General features: G+C 36.1%; 1 protein-coding gene and 3 non-coding genes across 6 annotated transcripts; 1 reads left to right on the forward strand and 3 right to left on the reverse strand.

Annotated features, from left to right (window-relative positions):
• Window positions 1-1,802: 1,802 nt before the first annotated feature.
• On the forward strand, window positions 1,803-5,734 carry LOC132266307 (myosin-binding protein 3). Of its 3 annotated transcripts, XM_059767161.1 has the most exons (4): window positions 1,803-3,222; window positions 3,365-3,514; window positions 3,617-5,082; window positions 5,285-5,734. In XM_059767161.1, the coding sequence occupies exons 1-3, from the start codon at window positions 1,983-1,985 to the stop codon at window positions 5,044-5,046; spliced, it is 2,820 nt and encodes a 939-aa protein (XP_059623144.1). In that variant the 5' UTR covers window positions 1,803-1,982; the 3' UTR covers window positions 5,047-5,082; window positions 5,285-5,734. The 3 variants fall into 3 exon arrangements, with proteins under 3 accessions (XP_059623144.1, XP_059623143.1, XP_059623146.1); XM_059767160.1 differs by having other exon boundaries at window positions 3,617-5,734; XM_059767163.1 differs by having other exon boundaries at window positions 3,368-3,514; window positions 3,617-5,734.
• Window positions 5,735-6,408: 674 nt separating this feature from the next.
• On the reverse strand, window positions 6,409-6,607 carry LOC132268073 (U2 spliceosomal RNA). The gene has a single exon (XR_009469210.1). It is a non-coding gene; the product is annotated as a U2 spliceosomal RNA (small nuclear RNA).
• A 1,704-nt stretch (window positions 6,608-8,311) lies between these two features.
• Window positions 8,312-8,507, reverse strand: LOC132268062 (U2 spliceosomal RNA). The gene has a single exon (XR_009469202.1). It is a non-coding gene; the product is annotated as a U2 spliceosomal RNA (small nuclear RNA).
• Window positions 8,508-9,766: 1,259 nt separating this feature from the next.
• On the reverse strand, window positions 9,767-9,962 carry LOC132267924 (U2 spliceosomal RNA). The gene has a single exon (XR_009469131.1). It is a non-coding gene; the product is annotated as a U2 spliceosomal RNA (small nuclear RNA).
• Window positions 9,963-12,910: the final 2,948 nt, after the last annotated feature.

Raw genomic sequence — 12,910 nt, forward strand, 5'->3', positions numbered from 1 at the left:
ATCAAATTACTAATTATGTCACTAATAGAACAAATGAGTATGTGAGTGACTTTACTTACCTAAAAATATTTTATGAAACTTTTGAGCTCGGAGCATGTCTTCTCGTCCTGTGTGATTTTGGGGATTAGTATTATTATTCTTTCTTAGTATAATACATGTAATTCTGGGGTTTGGTTCAGTACCTTTAATCATTTTCTTTCATTGAATATCTTTGTTTACATAACAAAAATCAGAAAAAAAAATGTTTTGAAAAGCCAGAAAAAAAAAAACGTTAGTGAGAAAGTTGGAGACACAAAAGCACAAAGCAGAGAGGCCATGATCCCAACACATTCATTTACAGCTTTATATATACAGAGAGTTAGGCTTTCAGCTCTCTAGTCATTATCACAGTCCCCTCATTTTGATCCACTTTGTTTCACTTTTATATTTTCAACTTCTTCTTTCTTCTTGCTTTTCCAATCATGTTGCCCATTCTTGACAGCTATGTTTCATCATTTCCTGCCATCCACTATATTTTACAATACACAAAATTTAAAATTCTCATTATTTTATACTTGTATATGAACTAATTTCAAATTCTTTATATTACATTTATGTGTGAGTATTTAAGCTACATTATTTACTACTTATATAATAAAAAAAAGAAGCAAAATCAATAATACTCTCCTGTCCCAACCTATAAAGGATACGTTGGTGCGCTAAAAACTATTTTATGTTCTTAATTTTTTTTTTTTATTTAAAAAAAGCAAATATATATATATATATATATATATATATATATATTCCAAAATGCTTAATGGTGCAGTTAGTCAAAATAAATAAATAGTATTAATAAAAATGATTTTTAATAAAATAAAATAAAACCTCAATGGTGTGACTTGTGAGTGCTTCTTTAGCTGAACCATCCTAATTCCTAGGTGGGCGCGCAAGAAACACTTTTTATAAGTGAGCTATGAATGTGGTGGTGGGCCACCTCTTCCGCGTGTTGTGGGCCTTTAGCCCAGCTAACAAGTAAACTTTTTCTAAAAGTCTTTTTGTCACTTTAATTGCAACAATAAGGGTTTAATTTTTAAACCATAATCCACTAATTTTGGAGAAGTTTCACATTGTTAGATTTTGTTTTTCTTATCCACAATGTGAAATATAAGTGAAGGTTTGACCTATACCTTCATTCTATCTTTGATATAACGGCTATGTAGAATTTTGTTACACATACTATTTATATATACATATATAAAGATAAGTTGAATTTCTTTATATATACTTAAAATCAAAATGAAATAGAAAAACTATTGATATAAAGTTAAGGAAAAATATATTATTTTAATGAAAATAATACTACTCAGTCAGGGAAAAGAAAAAAAAAAAACCATATTTGGGCCTTATTTATCTAAGGAAGAGCTCATTTTCATTCTCTCTTCTCAGGGAGAGTATCATTACTCATTTTTGAATGATCAATTAATATTTGATCACACCAATTCAACTAATTTATAATCATCTGGAGTGAATGCATCTAACTATTATTTGTTGAGTCGGCATGGAAAGTCGAATCTATTTTATAGACATGCATAGCATTACTGTATAATTAATGTTTTGAAGTATGTGTCATTAACATTATGAATAAATATCCAAAAGTATTTATGAGAGTGGAGATAACTATTATAATTTCAGCTATCATGATGACGTCATCCCCACTCAAATAAAATAATCGGATATGAATGCTAACATAACCTATACTTAATAATGTAATTTTCCAATGCTTAGTAAATATAAAGTAAAATGCTAAAATATTCCATAAACTGTACACAATCACATAGTATTATTTTGTTAATGCAGCACTCTTTTGAAAAAAAACATCTATGGTTCTCTCTGCTACAAACTAGCATCTGCTAATTCTCTCCATTCTCAAAGCTTCAGAAAACTCTCTCCCACTGTGTGTGTGTGTGTGTGTGTGTAAATAACAAGTGAGCATTGCAACATCCATGGCTGCCAACAAGTTTGCAACAATGTTGCATAGAAACACCCACAAAATCACAGTAATTCTAGTCTACACACTCCTTGAGTGGGTATTGATTCTTCTCCTCCTCCTCAACTCACTCTTTTCATTTCTCATCACCAAATTTGCAAACTACTTTGGCCTCAAACCACCCTGCCTATGGTGTTCAAGACTTGATCACATCCTAGACCCCAACAAGACCAAAAATTCCTACAAAGATCTTGTCTGCGAAACACATGCCAATGAGATTTCCAAGCTGAGTTATTGTCCAAACCACCAAAAACTGGCAGAGTCCCACAACTTGTGCATGGATTGCGTGTCCACGCAGCCGAAATGCAACAAAAACTCCACTGAAATCTCAAGAAGAATTGCTTTCTTTACATGGGTGAGTGAGAACAAATTTGAAAATGGTGATCAGAAGACTACTTCTAAATGTTCTTGCTGTGAGGAGAGCTTAAGCAGCAATATATACCCTTTTAATTTACTGTTTAAGCCCTCTTGGGAAGTTTTGGAAAACACCCCTAAAGCAAATTTGATTACAGAGACATTGGATGAGTACTCAGACACATGTAAGTCTGATAGTTCAGCAGAGCATGTCAACAATGACCATGATATCGAACGAAAGAAAGAAGATGAAGAAGAAAAAGTTGAAGATGAACATCAGATTCTTTCTGATGTTGAAAGTTTTAGCTTTGAAGCTGCAGTGGATGAGAAGGCAGATCCCAATTCTCAAGAGCATGAATCAAGTCGTTCGGATTCTTCTCATCGATGTCCCGATGCTGCTTCCATCATTCAAACATGTTTTGATGAAGATGAATCACTTCAGCTCATGAATCTTCCTCCATTGGGTTATGGTTGTCGCGATTTTGATCGCTTGAGACCTGTTGAATTGATTGATTCCTCAACTGTTGAGGAAGATCTGGTGGGAATTCTTGACCATCTAAATGGGGATTTTGATTCTGAGCCATGGATTGAATCTCAAGTTCAATTAGTAGAAGAGGCTTCTTTACATGGTGATAGTGCAGAGAAGGCAAGGTATGGAGTGGTAGAAGCTTTTGAGATTAGTGGGATTGAGAACTTCTCAATTCTAGTGGTTGAACAGATGATAGAAGATTTGTTGGTTGTGACATGTGAACAATTAATTGTTACTCAAGTTTCTCAGACCTCATGTATCAGTGACAACAATGTGGAAGCAACAACCATTAGAGAACCAGATAATCCACAAGGTACATATATATATATATATATATATATATATGTAAGTTGTATAAATTTATATAATTTTCTTCTAATACTCTTATTTTTGCCACCACAAAATTTCATCTATATTTGTGCTAGATCAATTTACAATTTATTGATTGTAATCAGCAGGTGAAGAAGAAGATGCGCCGGCTAATCAAACTCAAGCTAAAGAACCAACTCTATTGCCATGTCTACAAGTAGATCAATCCTCCATGCAAAACAAGAATGTCAAAATTTCCACTTCCTCTAATGCATTCATATTTGGGAATGACCTAGGTAAATCTCATCTACAATTTAACTCCTCCTCTAATCAAACATTAATTTTATTTATATCATAAGAGTAAGTGGATTCTAATGATCAAAATTTGGTGTTGAAAGGTTCAAAGCAAATTGAGAAAGCTACCATACAAGAAAGAAAAGTTTTGGATGATAAGAATCATGAAGAGGTAAACCAAAATTTATCTGCTGAATTGGAGGCCAATGAGGTGGAGGAAGATAAGCTTTCCGACGCAGCCAATTACATGGAAGGCCTCCACCACCTACATAAGAAATTGTTGGTGTTTGATAAGAGAGAATCAGGAGCAGAGGAGTCTTGGGATGGAAGTGTGGTGAGTGAGGTGGAATGTGGTGATGGGGTTCTGACCGTTGAGAGGCTAAAATCAGCGTTGAGAGCTGAACGCAAGGCTCTATGTGGTTTATACGCGGAGCTAGAAGCAGAGAGGAGTGCTGCTGCAATAGCTGCCAATCAGACAATGGCCATGATAACAAGGCTCCAAGAAGAGAAGGCCGCGATGCAGATGGAAGCGTTGCAATACCAGAGGATGATGGAGGAACAATCCGAGTATGACCAGGAAGCATTGCAGCTTCTGAATGAGCTCATGACAAAGAGAGAGAACGAGAAACAGGAGCTTGAAAAGGAGCTGGAAATGTATCGTAAGAAGGTTTTGGAATACGAAGCAAAAGAGAGGATGTTGAGAAGGAAAGATGGGAGTTTTAGAAGTAGAACCTCTTCTGCTTCTTGTAGCAATGCTGCTGAGGATGTTGATGAGCTATCTATTGATCTTAATCGCGACAGAAGGGATGAAGATGATAGCTTTTGTGGCCATCAAGACGGTGACAACAACAATGCTCCTGCTGATGAAGTTCCAAATTTGGGAGAAATTGTGCTAGATTGTGTCAAGGATTTGAGTACACTAGATGAGTCAATGGCGGAATTTGAGGAAGAAAGGCTGTCCATTTTAGAGGAGCTCAAAGCGTTGGAGGAGAAGCTTTTCACATTGGCCGATGAAGAGGGACATACGTTTGAGGATGTTAAACCAATAGAGCATTTCACACATGATTATGGCAAAGAATTCTGCGACAATTATGGTCATGTTAGCAGTCCTGTTGAAAATGAGGTTTCAAATGTGTTATCCGAGGCTTTGAATGGTAAGGATTATTCAGAGAACAAAATAATTGGTTCCAAAGCAAAAAGGCTTCTTCCTCTTTTTGATGCAACTGGTGTCGAAATAGGAGAAGTGGAGTCGAATACAGAACAGGACAACTCTGGCTATGCTGAATTGCGTAGCTCCTTGGATTCCGACTTTGAAGTGGAGGGCAAGAAAATTCCCGTTGAAGAGGAGGTAGATCATATCTATGAGAGGCTACAAGCTCTTGAAGCAAATAGGGAGTTTCTAAAGCATTGTATTGGCTCATTGAATAAAGGAGACAAAGGAATGGATCTTCTTCAAGAAATTCTGCAACATCTTCGCGATCTAAAGACCATGGAACACAATGTGAGAAACATTGGTGATAGTCCTCTTTTTTGATCTTGCACTTGCCTTCTACAATTGAGAAAATGTGAGGTAAATAGTGGTCCTTTTCATATACTACATTCTTTCTGATATGTTTCAAATGGAGATTGTTATTTCACAGCCTAAAGAACTGCATCCGCCGCCCTCACATGTGAGAGGAAGGGCAGCGAATATCGGCCTTTAGGCGGTGGGCTTTGCCCCCCTCCCTTGAAGAAGTTGATACGGTTTTTATATCGAAGTTTTTCTTTGTTAGAAAAATGCAGATTGGAGTCTTGGAGTTCACTTGCAGGTTAAGTTGTGTGAGAGATTGGATTGATCATGTTGAAAAGGAATGCACTGAAAGAGCAGACTACAAACTAATGGCTGGCCACATTTTTCTCTGGATTTCTAGGATCCAAAGTTTTTGAAGATTCTCATCAACTCCTCTTTACCACTTTTTTCAGAGGAAGGTGAAAATGGTTTTGGGAAAGGAGTAAAAAAGATGTTCAATGCATTTCTATACCTGTGTATAAGCTGGTTACTTGGCCTAACCAAGGCTAGTAAAAACATATTTCCTTTCTTTTGTTGGGGAGGAACAAACTTTTTTGCATTTTGATGGTCTTGTTTACTGAGATCAAAGCAAAATTTGAATTGATGTGTAAACATTTATCAGATTGTATTTAAAGATTGTCATCACCAATGGAGTTGCTAATAAGCAGTCATATGAATAGTATGCAAACATAGTCATTGGCAGGCACCTACAGGATCAATATTCTTGTTGTCTGGCAATTCATTCTCCGGTTACAGACATTGATTACCCTGATGAGTGATGCTAGTGAAAGTCGTGACTATCAGCCATGTGGGGACCACCTCATCCAATCGCCTCGCTAGCATCTCTCTTCTTGTTTGGGAACACCGAATATAGGGCTATATCTTTTACTTGTGAAACTGAAATCTCAAACAACATTTGGTTTTGAAAACCTCATTTTGCATGGCATATCTAAGTGAATTGCCAATGGGAACAAACATCCAATTTTCAGCCATTTAGCCTTCTCTAACAAAGCACCTTTTTAAATATAATTATTCTAAATTATAGATTGATAATATCAATAATATTTGCCCTACTAATGATGTGATCCAATAATAAATACATAAAATGCTAAATACGGACTACACTTGCCCAAACTCTTTTGGGTATTTCTTGTTATAGGCCAGAAAGACACTTCTTGGGTTATAAGCCCTTTTGGGTTGGGGCCTAAAACCTTTTGGATTATGGGCTTCTCCACTATTTGAGACCCCAGGAGTCCATTTGTTGGTGGGCAAACCCTTTAACCCAAAAGAGAGAGGCCCAAAATTTCATGTCCTGCACAGAGAATCAAATTTTGGTACTAGATTTGGGTGGGGTGCGCCAATCCAAGGCAATAGTGAAACGCCAAGGCGACACTCAAGACCCCAGCAGCGGCAAGGTACTGTGGTGAGCCCTCCCCCCTCAAAAAATAAATTTAATATCGTGTGGGCCATTAGCCCACGTATCAGATATTAAACTGATTAAAACAAATACTACACTTGATATTAGTCAAAAGGCCGAGAAAGGTATGCTTTGAATAGAATTGGACCTCTTTTTTATATAATGAGCTACTCTCCCACTCTTCTTATTCATAACCAATGTGGGACAAAAGAGTAGAATCTACATACATATTTACCAAACAAACTCTTGAGTTCTGTTTGGGTACTTGCTCAGATATTTTTTGAACTCTTATTTGAAAACCAATTGAAACCCATTGTTATTCGTCAAAGGTTCAATTATTCAATGGCTAGAATTAGACAAGGATCTATAGCTCGGAAATGTAAAACAAAATTTTGTTTATTTGCGTCAAGCTTTTGAGGGGCTCATTCAACACCAAATCAAAGATAGGCAAAAGAAAAATAAGTGACTTGAAACCATTACTTGGTTGGCAGATGGCTGCATCTGCCAAACCAGTTTTGTTTGTCTCATTTCTTTTCTTTTTTGCTGTCAAGTGTCTTTTACTTCCTATGGTGCACATTAGATCTGTGGTACAACAATTTTGCATTGAATTGCCAATTGGCATATCTAAGTGAATTGCCAGTTGGAACATCCAATTTTCAAATATCATAAAATATGTATTTAAGTCAATTTTTTTTCACAAATGCAGATATTACAATTATACAAAGGATAATATTTACCTACTCACCCCATCAAAGTCTAATGTGATCTAATAAGAAATATACACTAAAAAAAACGTACTTCTATATCAAAAAAAGGCACTCGTAAAAAATATGTGAAAAAAGAAGGGATATTGGACAGCGCTAAAACCCTTTTCGTTAGCAAAATCTTTTTCTACCGAAAATTTTAAAAGCTTTTTTGTGTGACAAAACATATATCAGATTGTGTTTAAAATTTTAAATATTGTCATCACCAATGGAGTTGCTAATAGGCTAGTCATATGAATAGTATGCAAACATAGTCACTGGCAGGCACCTACAAGATCAATATTCTTGTTGTCTGGCAATTCATTCTCCAGTTACAGATATGGATTACCCTGATGAGTAATGCTAGTGACAGTCGTGACTATTAGCCATGTGAGGACCACGCTTGTCGCTAGCATCCCTCCGCGAATACCAAAATTGCCACGCTTGTCGCTAGCATCCCTCTTCTTGTTTTTGGAACACTGAATCGGGCTACATTTTTTGCCTGTGAAACTGAAATCTCAAATAACATTTGATATTGAAACCTGTAAGAGAAGTTGATTTTCTTCGGAAGGAATGTCAATAATAGTTGTACAAAGAAATGATTTCCCTTCACTTTTTTGCAGAGTTAATACCCCTAACATTTTGCATAGGCATATCTAAGTGAATTGCCAATGAGAACAAACATCCAATTTTCAGCTATTTAACCTATTCTAAAAAAGCACCTTTTTAAATATATTTATTCTAAATTATAAATTGATTTCTGTCATCATGAAATATGTATTTAAGTCAATTTTTTGTGCATACAAAAACTATACTTAACTCTCACCGTTCACAAATATCCTTCCAACACACCCATCACCTCTAATCACAAATACATACTACTACTTGACAAAAACGTTAACTCTTAGGGTATTTTTTGTTATGGGCCAGAAACACTCGTCCTTTTGGGTTTGGGCCTAAAAGAACCATAAATTATGGGCTTTTCCAAACTATTTAAGATCCTAACAAACAATTTTGGGAGTGCGTTTGTTGGTGGTGAAACCTTCTAACAAAAGGAGAGAGGAGCCCAAAATTTTGGTACTTGATTTGGGTGGGGTGTGCCAGGACGAGGCAATAGTGCAACGCCAAGGCGACGCTCGAGAGCCTCAGCAGCAAGCTACTGTGGTGGGCCCTCCACCTCAAAAAATAAATTTAATATCGAGTGGGCCATTGGCCAACGTATCAGATATTAAACTGATAAGAACATATATTACACTTGATCTTAGCCAAAAGGCCGAGAAATGTATGCTTTGAATATTGCTGGGCCTCCTTTTTTTATAATGAGCTACTCTCTCACTCTTCTTATTCAAAACCAATGTAGGACAAAAGAGTAGAATCTGCACAAACCCATAGTTATTTGTCAAAGTTTCAATTATTCAATGGCTAGAATTAGACAAGGATATATAGCTCCGAGATGTAAAACAAATTTTTTTTTATTTGCGTCAAGCTTTTGAGGGGCTCATTCAACACCAAATCAAAGCTAGGCAAACAAGAAATAAGTGACTTGAAACCATAGATTCAGCAATAATCTAGAGGGAATGAATGTTTGACTTAATCAAAGATCTACTAAGGTTTCAATTTGAACTTCCAAATTAGCTGTCAGAATGCTTCTGGCCCGATGTGTGTGTGTGAGATATGTATATATACTTCAATAGTCCAAATAAAGAAGAGATAAAAAAAAAGTCCCTGAATTTCCTACATTCCTGGTATGGTAGTCTTTCAAAGAGAATAATGCTAGTGACCGTCGTGCCTATTAGCCATGTGGAGACCACCTCTCTTGTCGCTAGCATCTCTCTTCTTGTTTGGGAGCACTGAATCGGCGGGTTACATTTTTTTTGCCTGTGAAACTGAAATCTCAAACAACACTTGGTATAGAAACTTGTAAGAGAAGTTGATTTTCTTCAGAAGGAACATGTCAATAGTTCTCAAAGAAATGATTTCCCTTCACTTTTTTTGCAGTCAATACCCCAACATTTTGCATTGAATTGCCAATTGGCATATCTAAGTGAATTGGAAAATCCAATTTTCAGCCATTTTGCCTTCTCTAACAAAACACCATTTTGAATATATTTATATTACGATTATGCAAAGAACAATACTTACCTACTCACCCGTCAGAGTCTAATGTGATTTAATAACAAATATACACTAAAAAAACGTACTTCAATATCTTTGAAAAAAGAAGGGATATTGCACTAAAAGTTTTTTTGTGCGTATAATGTGGTTCGATAAGAAATACACATATAATCCAATCCAATCACAAATACATGTATACACACTTGTCCAAAGTATGTTTTTTTGTTATAGGCTGAAAAAACACTTTTTTGGGTTATACAAGCCCTTCTGGGTTAACAGGCCTAAAAGTTACCTCTTTGGGTTGTAAGCCGTTATTACGGGGGACATATCAATATAGTTCATTGTTGGTGGGCTCATCATTAATGTAAGTAAAACTCTGCAAAGAGTTTCAAGCCTTGAATAGAGAATAAAATTTTGGTACTAAATTTGGGTGGGGTGTGCCAGGCCAAGGTAATAGTGCAACACCAAGGCGACGCTCAAGAGCCCCAGCAGCAAGCTACTGTGATGGACTCTCCCCCTCAAAAAATAAATTTAATATCGTGTGAGCCATTGGCCCACGTATCAGATATTAAACTGATAAGAACAGATACTACACTTGATCTTAGCCAAAAGGCCGAGAAAGGTATGCTTTGAACATAATTGGGCCACCTCTTTTATAATCACCTACTCTCTCCACTCTTCTTCCCATAACCGATGTGGGACAAAACAGTAGAATCTACACGTGTTGTCCTTTACGAAATAAACTTGCCCAGCTCTTGAGTTCTGTTTGGGTATGTGCTCTTGATATTTTTTGAGCACTTTTTTAGTTGAAACTTGAAACCCAATTGAAAGATTTGCTTTTAGAAGTTACATGTTTGGTGGAGAGTTTAAACAGGAAGAGAAAACGAGGAGGCGGAGAACTGGTATGTTCTTTCTTGCAGAAAAATAGGTCCATAGTATTCGTTCAATTATTCAATGACCAGAATTAAACAAGGATATATAGCTCGGAAACGTAGAATAAAAATTCGTTTATTTGCACCAAGCTTTCCAGGGGCTCATTCAAGACTTGCTCCAAGTATTAGCTTTGGTTTTCGCCGGGGTAGAGATAGGCAAAAGGAAACCTTGCTGAAACATCTAGCTTGCTTTCTCGTACGTCCTGTTGCTGACAAACAGTAGATTGTTTGCCATCCCCATTAACAACATTTTCTGAACCAACTTTATCCTCCCCTTTCTGAATGCCATCATATATTTGTGACGGCTCACCATCGCCGTAAGTGTTGTTCAACCTTTGCCGGGTAACAATCGACGAAAGAAGCTGATACCATCTTGAAATAGCTTGTCTCTCGATTCTCTTCTTTTCTTCAGCCTCTCTTCTCTCTTCTTCTTCTGCATATGCCTAAAGAACAAGTAACCAACAGAATTGAGATTCAGCAACTTCTGTCGAACTGATTTGGAATGCAATAATATATCAGTAAGTATATCATTGTATGGTGAAAGGATAGGTCGAGGAATACGTATTGAGGTTGCAAGATTCACAATATGAAAAATAACTGGGGCGTCATAACTAGGTGAACAAATAAAAAACCATAAAACATGCTTTGGATTCGGCAATTGAATGGAAAAATTAAGGACTCCACTGAAATGGTGTCCATCCGATAAATTGAGACTTGTCAAATTCTCATGAACACTAAATCGAAGATAGGCAAAAGATAAATGACTTGAAACCATAGATTCAGCAATAATCTAGAGGGACTGCAGGTTTGACTTAAATAAGAGATTACTGGAGTTTCGATTTGAACATCCAATTTGGCCGTCAGAATGCTTCTGGCCCCGATGCGTGTGTGTGTGAGATATATATATATATATATATACACACACACACTTCAATAGTCCAAATAAAGAAGTGATACAAAAACGTTCCTGAATTTCCTACATTCATTACTAGCCTGCCCGAGGAGACTATTTGGTAGTCTTTCAAAGAGAGTAATGTTACTAGAGGGAATGCAGGCTTTGACTTAATCAGAGTTCTACTGGGATCTCAAATTGAACTTCCAATTTAGCTGTCAGAATGCTTTTGGCACCGGCGGGTGTGTGTGTGTGAGAGAGAGAGAGAGAGAGAGGGAGAGAGAGAGATTTACTTAAGTAGTCCAAATAAAGAACTGGTACAGACCCTTCCCAGAAATAGATGCACATAAAGAACTAGATATATTACATCAGTGAAGTTTTACAGTGTCCCAGTAAACTAAAATAAATCACAGGTTGGATACAACACATCTAAATAAAAGCTAATTATGTTGCCAAGTATCATCACGATTCACTAACATTACATAACTGACCACATTGTTAGCTTGAGAGGTATCTAATCTACTGCCACCCTCCCCAAGGAGAGAAGGTGCTAATATAAAAAATTTGAATTGATATGTAAACATATATCAGATTGTATTTAAATATTGTTATCATCAATGGAGTTGCTAATTAGCTAGTCGTATGAATAGAATGCAAACATAGTCATTGGCAAGCACCTATAGGATCAATATTCTTGTTGTTTGGCAATTCATTCTCTAGTTATAGATATGGATTACCCTAATTAGTAATGCTAGTGACAGTCACGACTATCAGTCATGTGGGAACCACCACATCTATGTGGGGACCACTTCATTCAATCGCCAAAATTGTCACGCTTGTCGCTAGAATCTCTCTTCTTGTTTGGGAACACCGAATCGGGCTACACTTTTTGCGTGTGAAACTGGAATCTCAAACAATATTTGGTATTGAAACCTGTAAGAGAAGTTGATTTTCTTCATAAGGAACATATCAATAATAGTTGTACAGAGAAATGATTTCCCTTCACTTTTTTACAGAGTCAATACCCCCAACATTTTGAGTAGGCATATCTAAGTGAATTGCCAATGGGAACATCCAATTCTCTAACAAAGCAACTTTTTAAAATATATTAATTCCAAATTATACATTGATTTATGTCATTATGAAATATGTATTTAAGTCAATTTTTTCATAAATGTTGTGACAACCCGGATTTTTAGGATTTTAATTTATTTCATGATTCGTAGTTGTTAAGATTGGGTATGTAATTTTAATTGGAGACTTACCCAATTGGAGATTTTGGGTTATTAATATTTTGTTTTTTAGTGTTAATTTTAGTAAATTAATTTTATTTAATCATTTATTTATTAAGTTAGTGGAGTTTTGTACAGGATTATTGGAATCAAATGGTGATGCTGTAGCCGAAATAGGAAGAGGAAAGAGAAGTGGTAATGGTGGGCGGGTCTCACCAAAATGATGTTTAATGGTTAGTTGATTTTGTTACATATATATATATATATATATATATATATATATATATATATATGTAATTTGTTGGTGATGAGGGCTGCCAACAGAGATAGAGAGAAAGAAAAGAAGAAAGGAAATGGTGTGTTTGGCGGGTCCCATGGGTTGAATTGTTGGGCCAAATTCATTGTGCATGTGGGTTTATATTGTGATAATGCTTTCCGATAGAAATATTAAGATAGAAAGAAATGATATATATATATATATATATATATATATATATAATTTGTTGGTGATGAGGGCT

The sequence above is a fragment of the Cornus florida genome, unplaced genomic scaffold (assembly GCF_030987335.1).
Source record: "Cornus florida cultivar Cherokee Brave unplaced genomic scaffold, ASM3098733v1 CherokeeBrave_3.0.0_Hap2_Chr07, whole genome shotgun sequence".
NCBI classification, from domain to species: Eukaryota; Viridiplantae; Streptophyta; class Magnoliopsida; order Cornales; family Cornaceae; genus Cornus; species Cornus florida.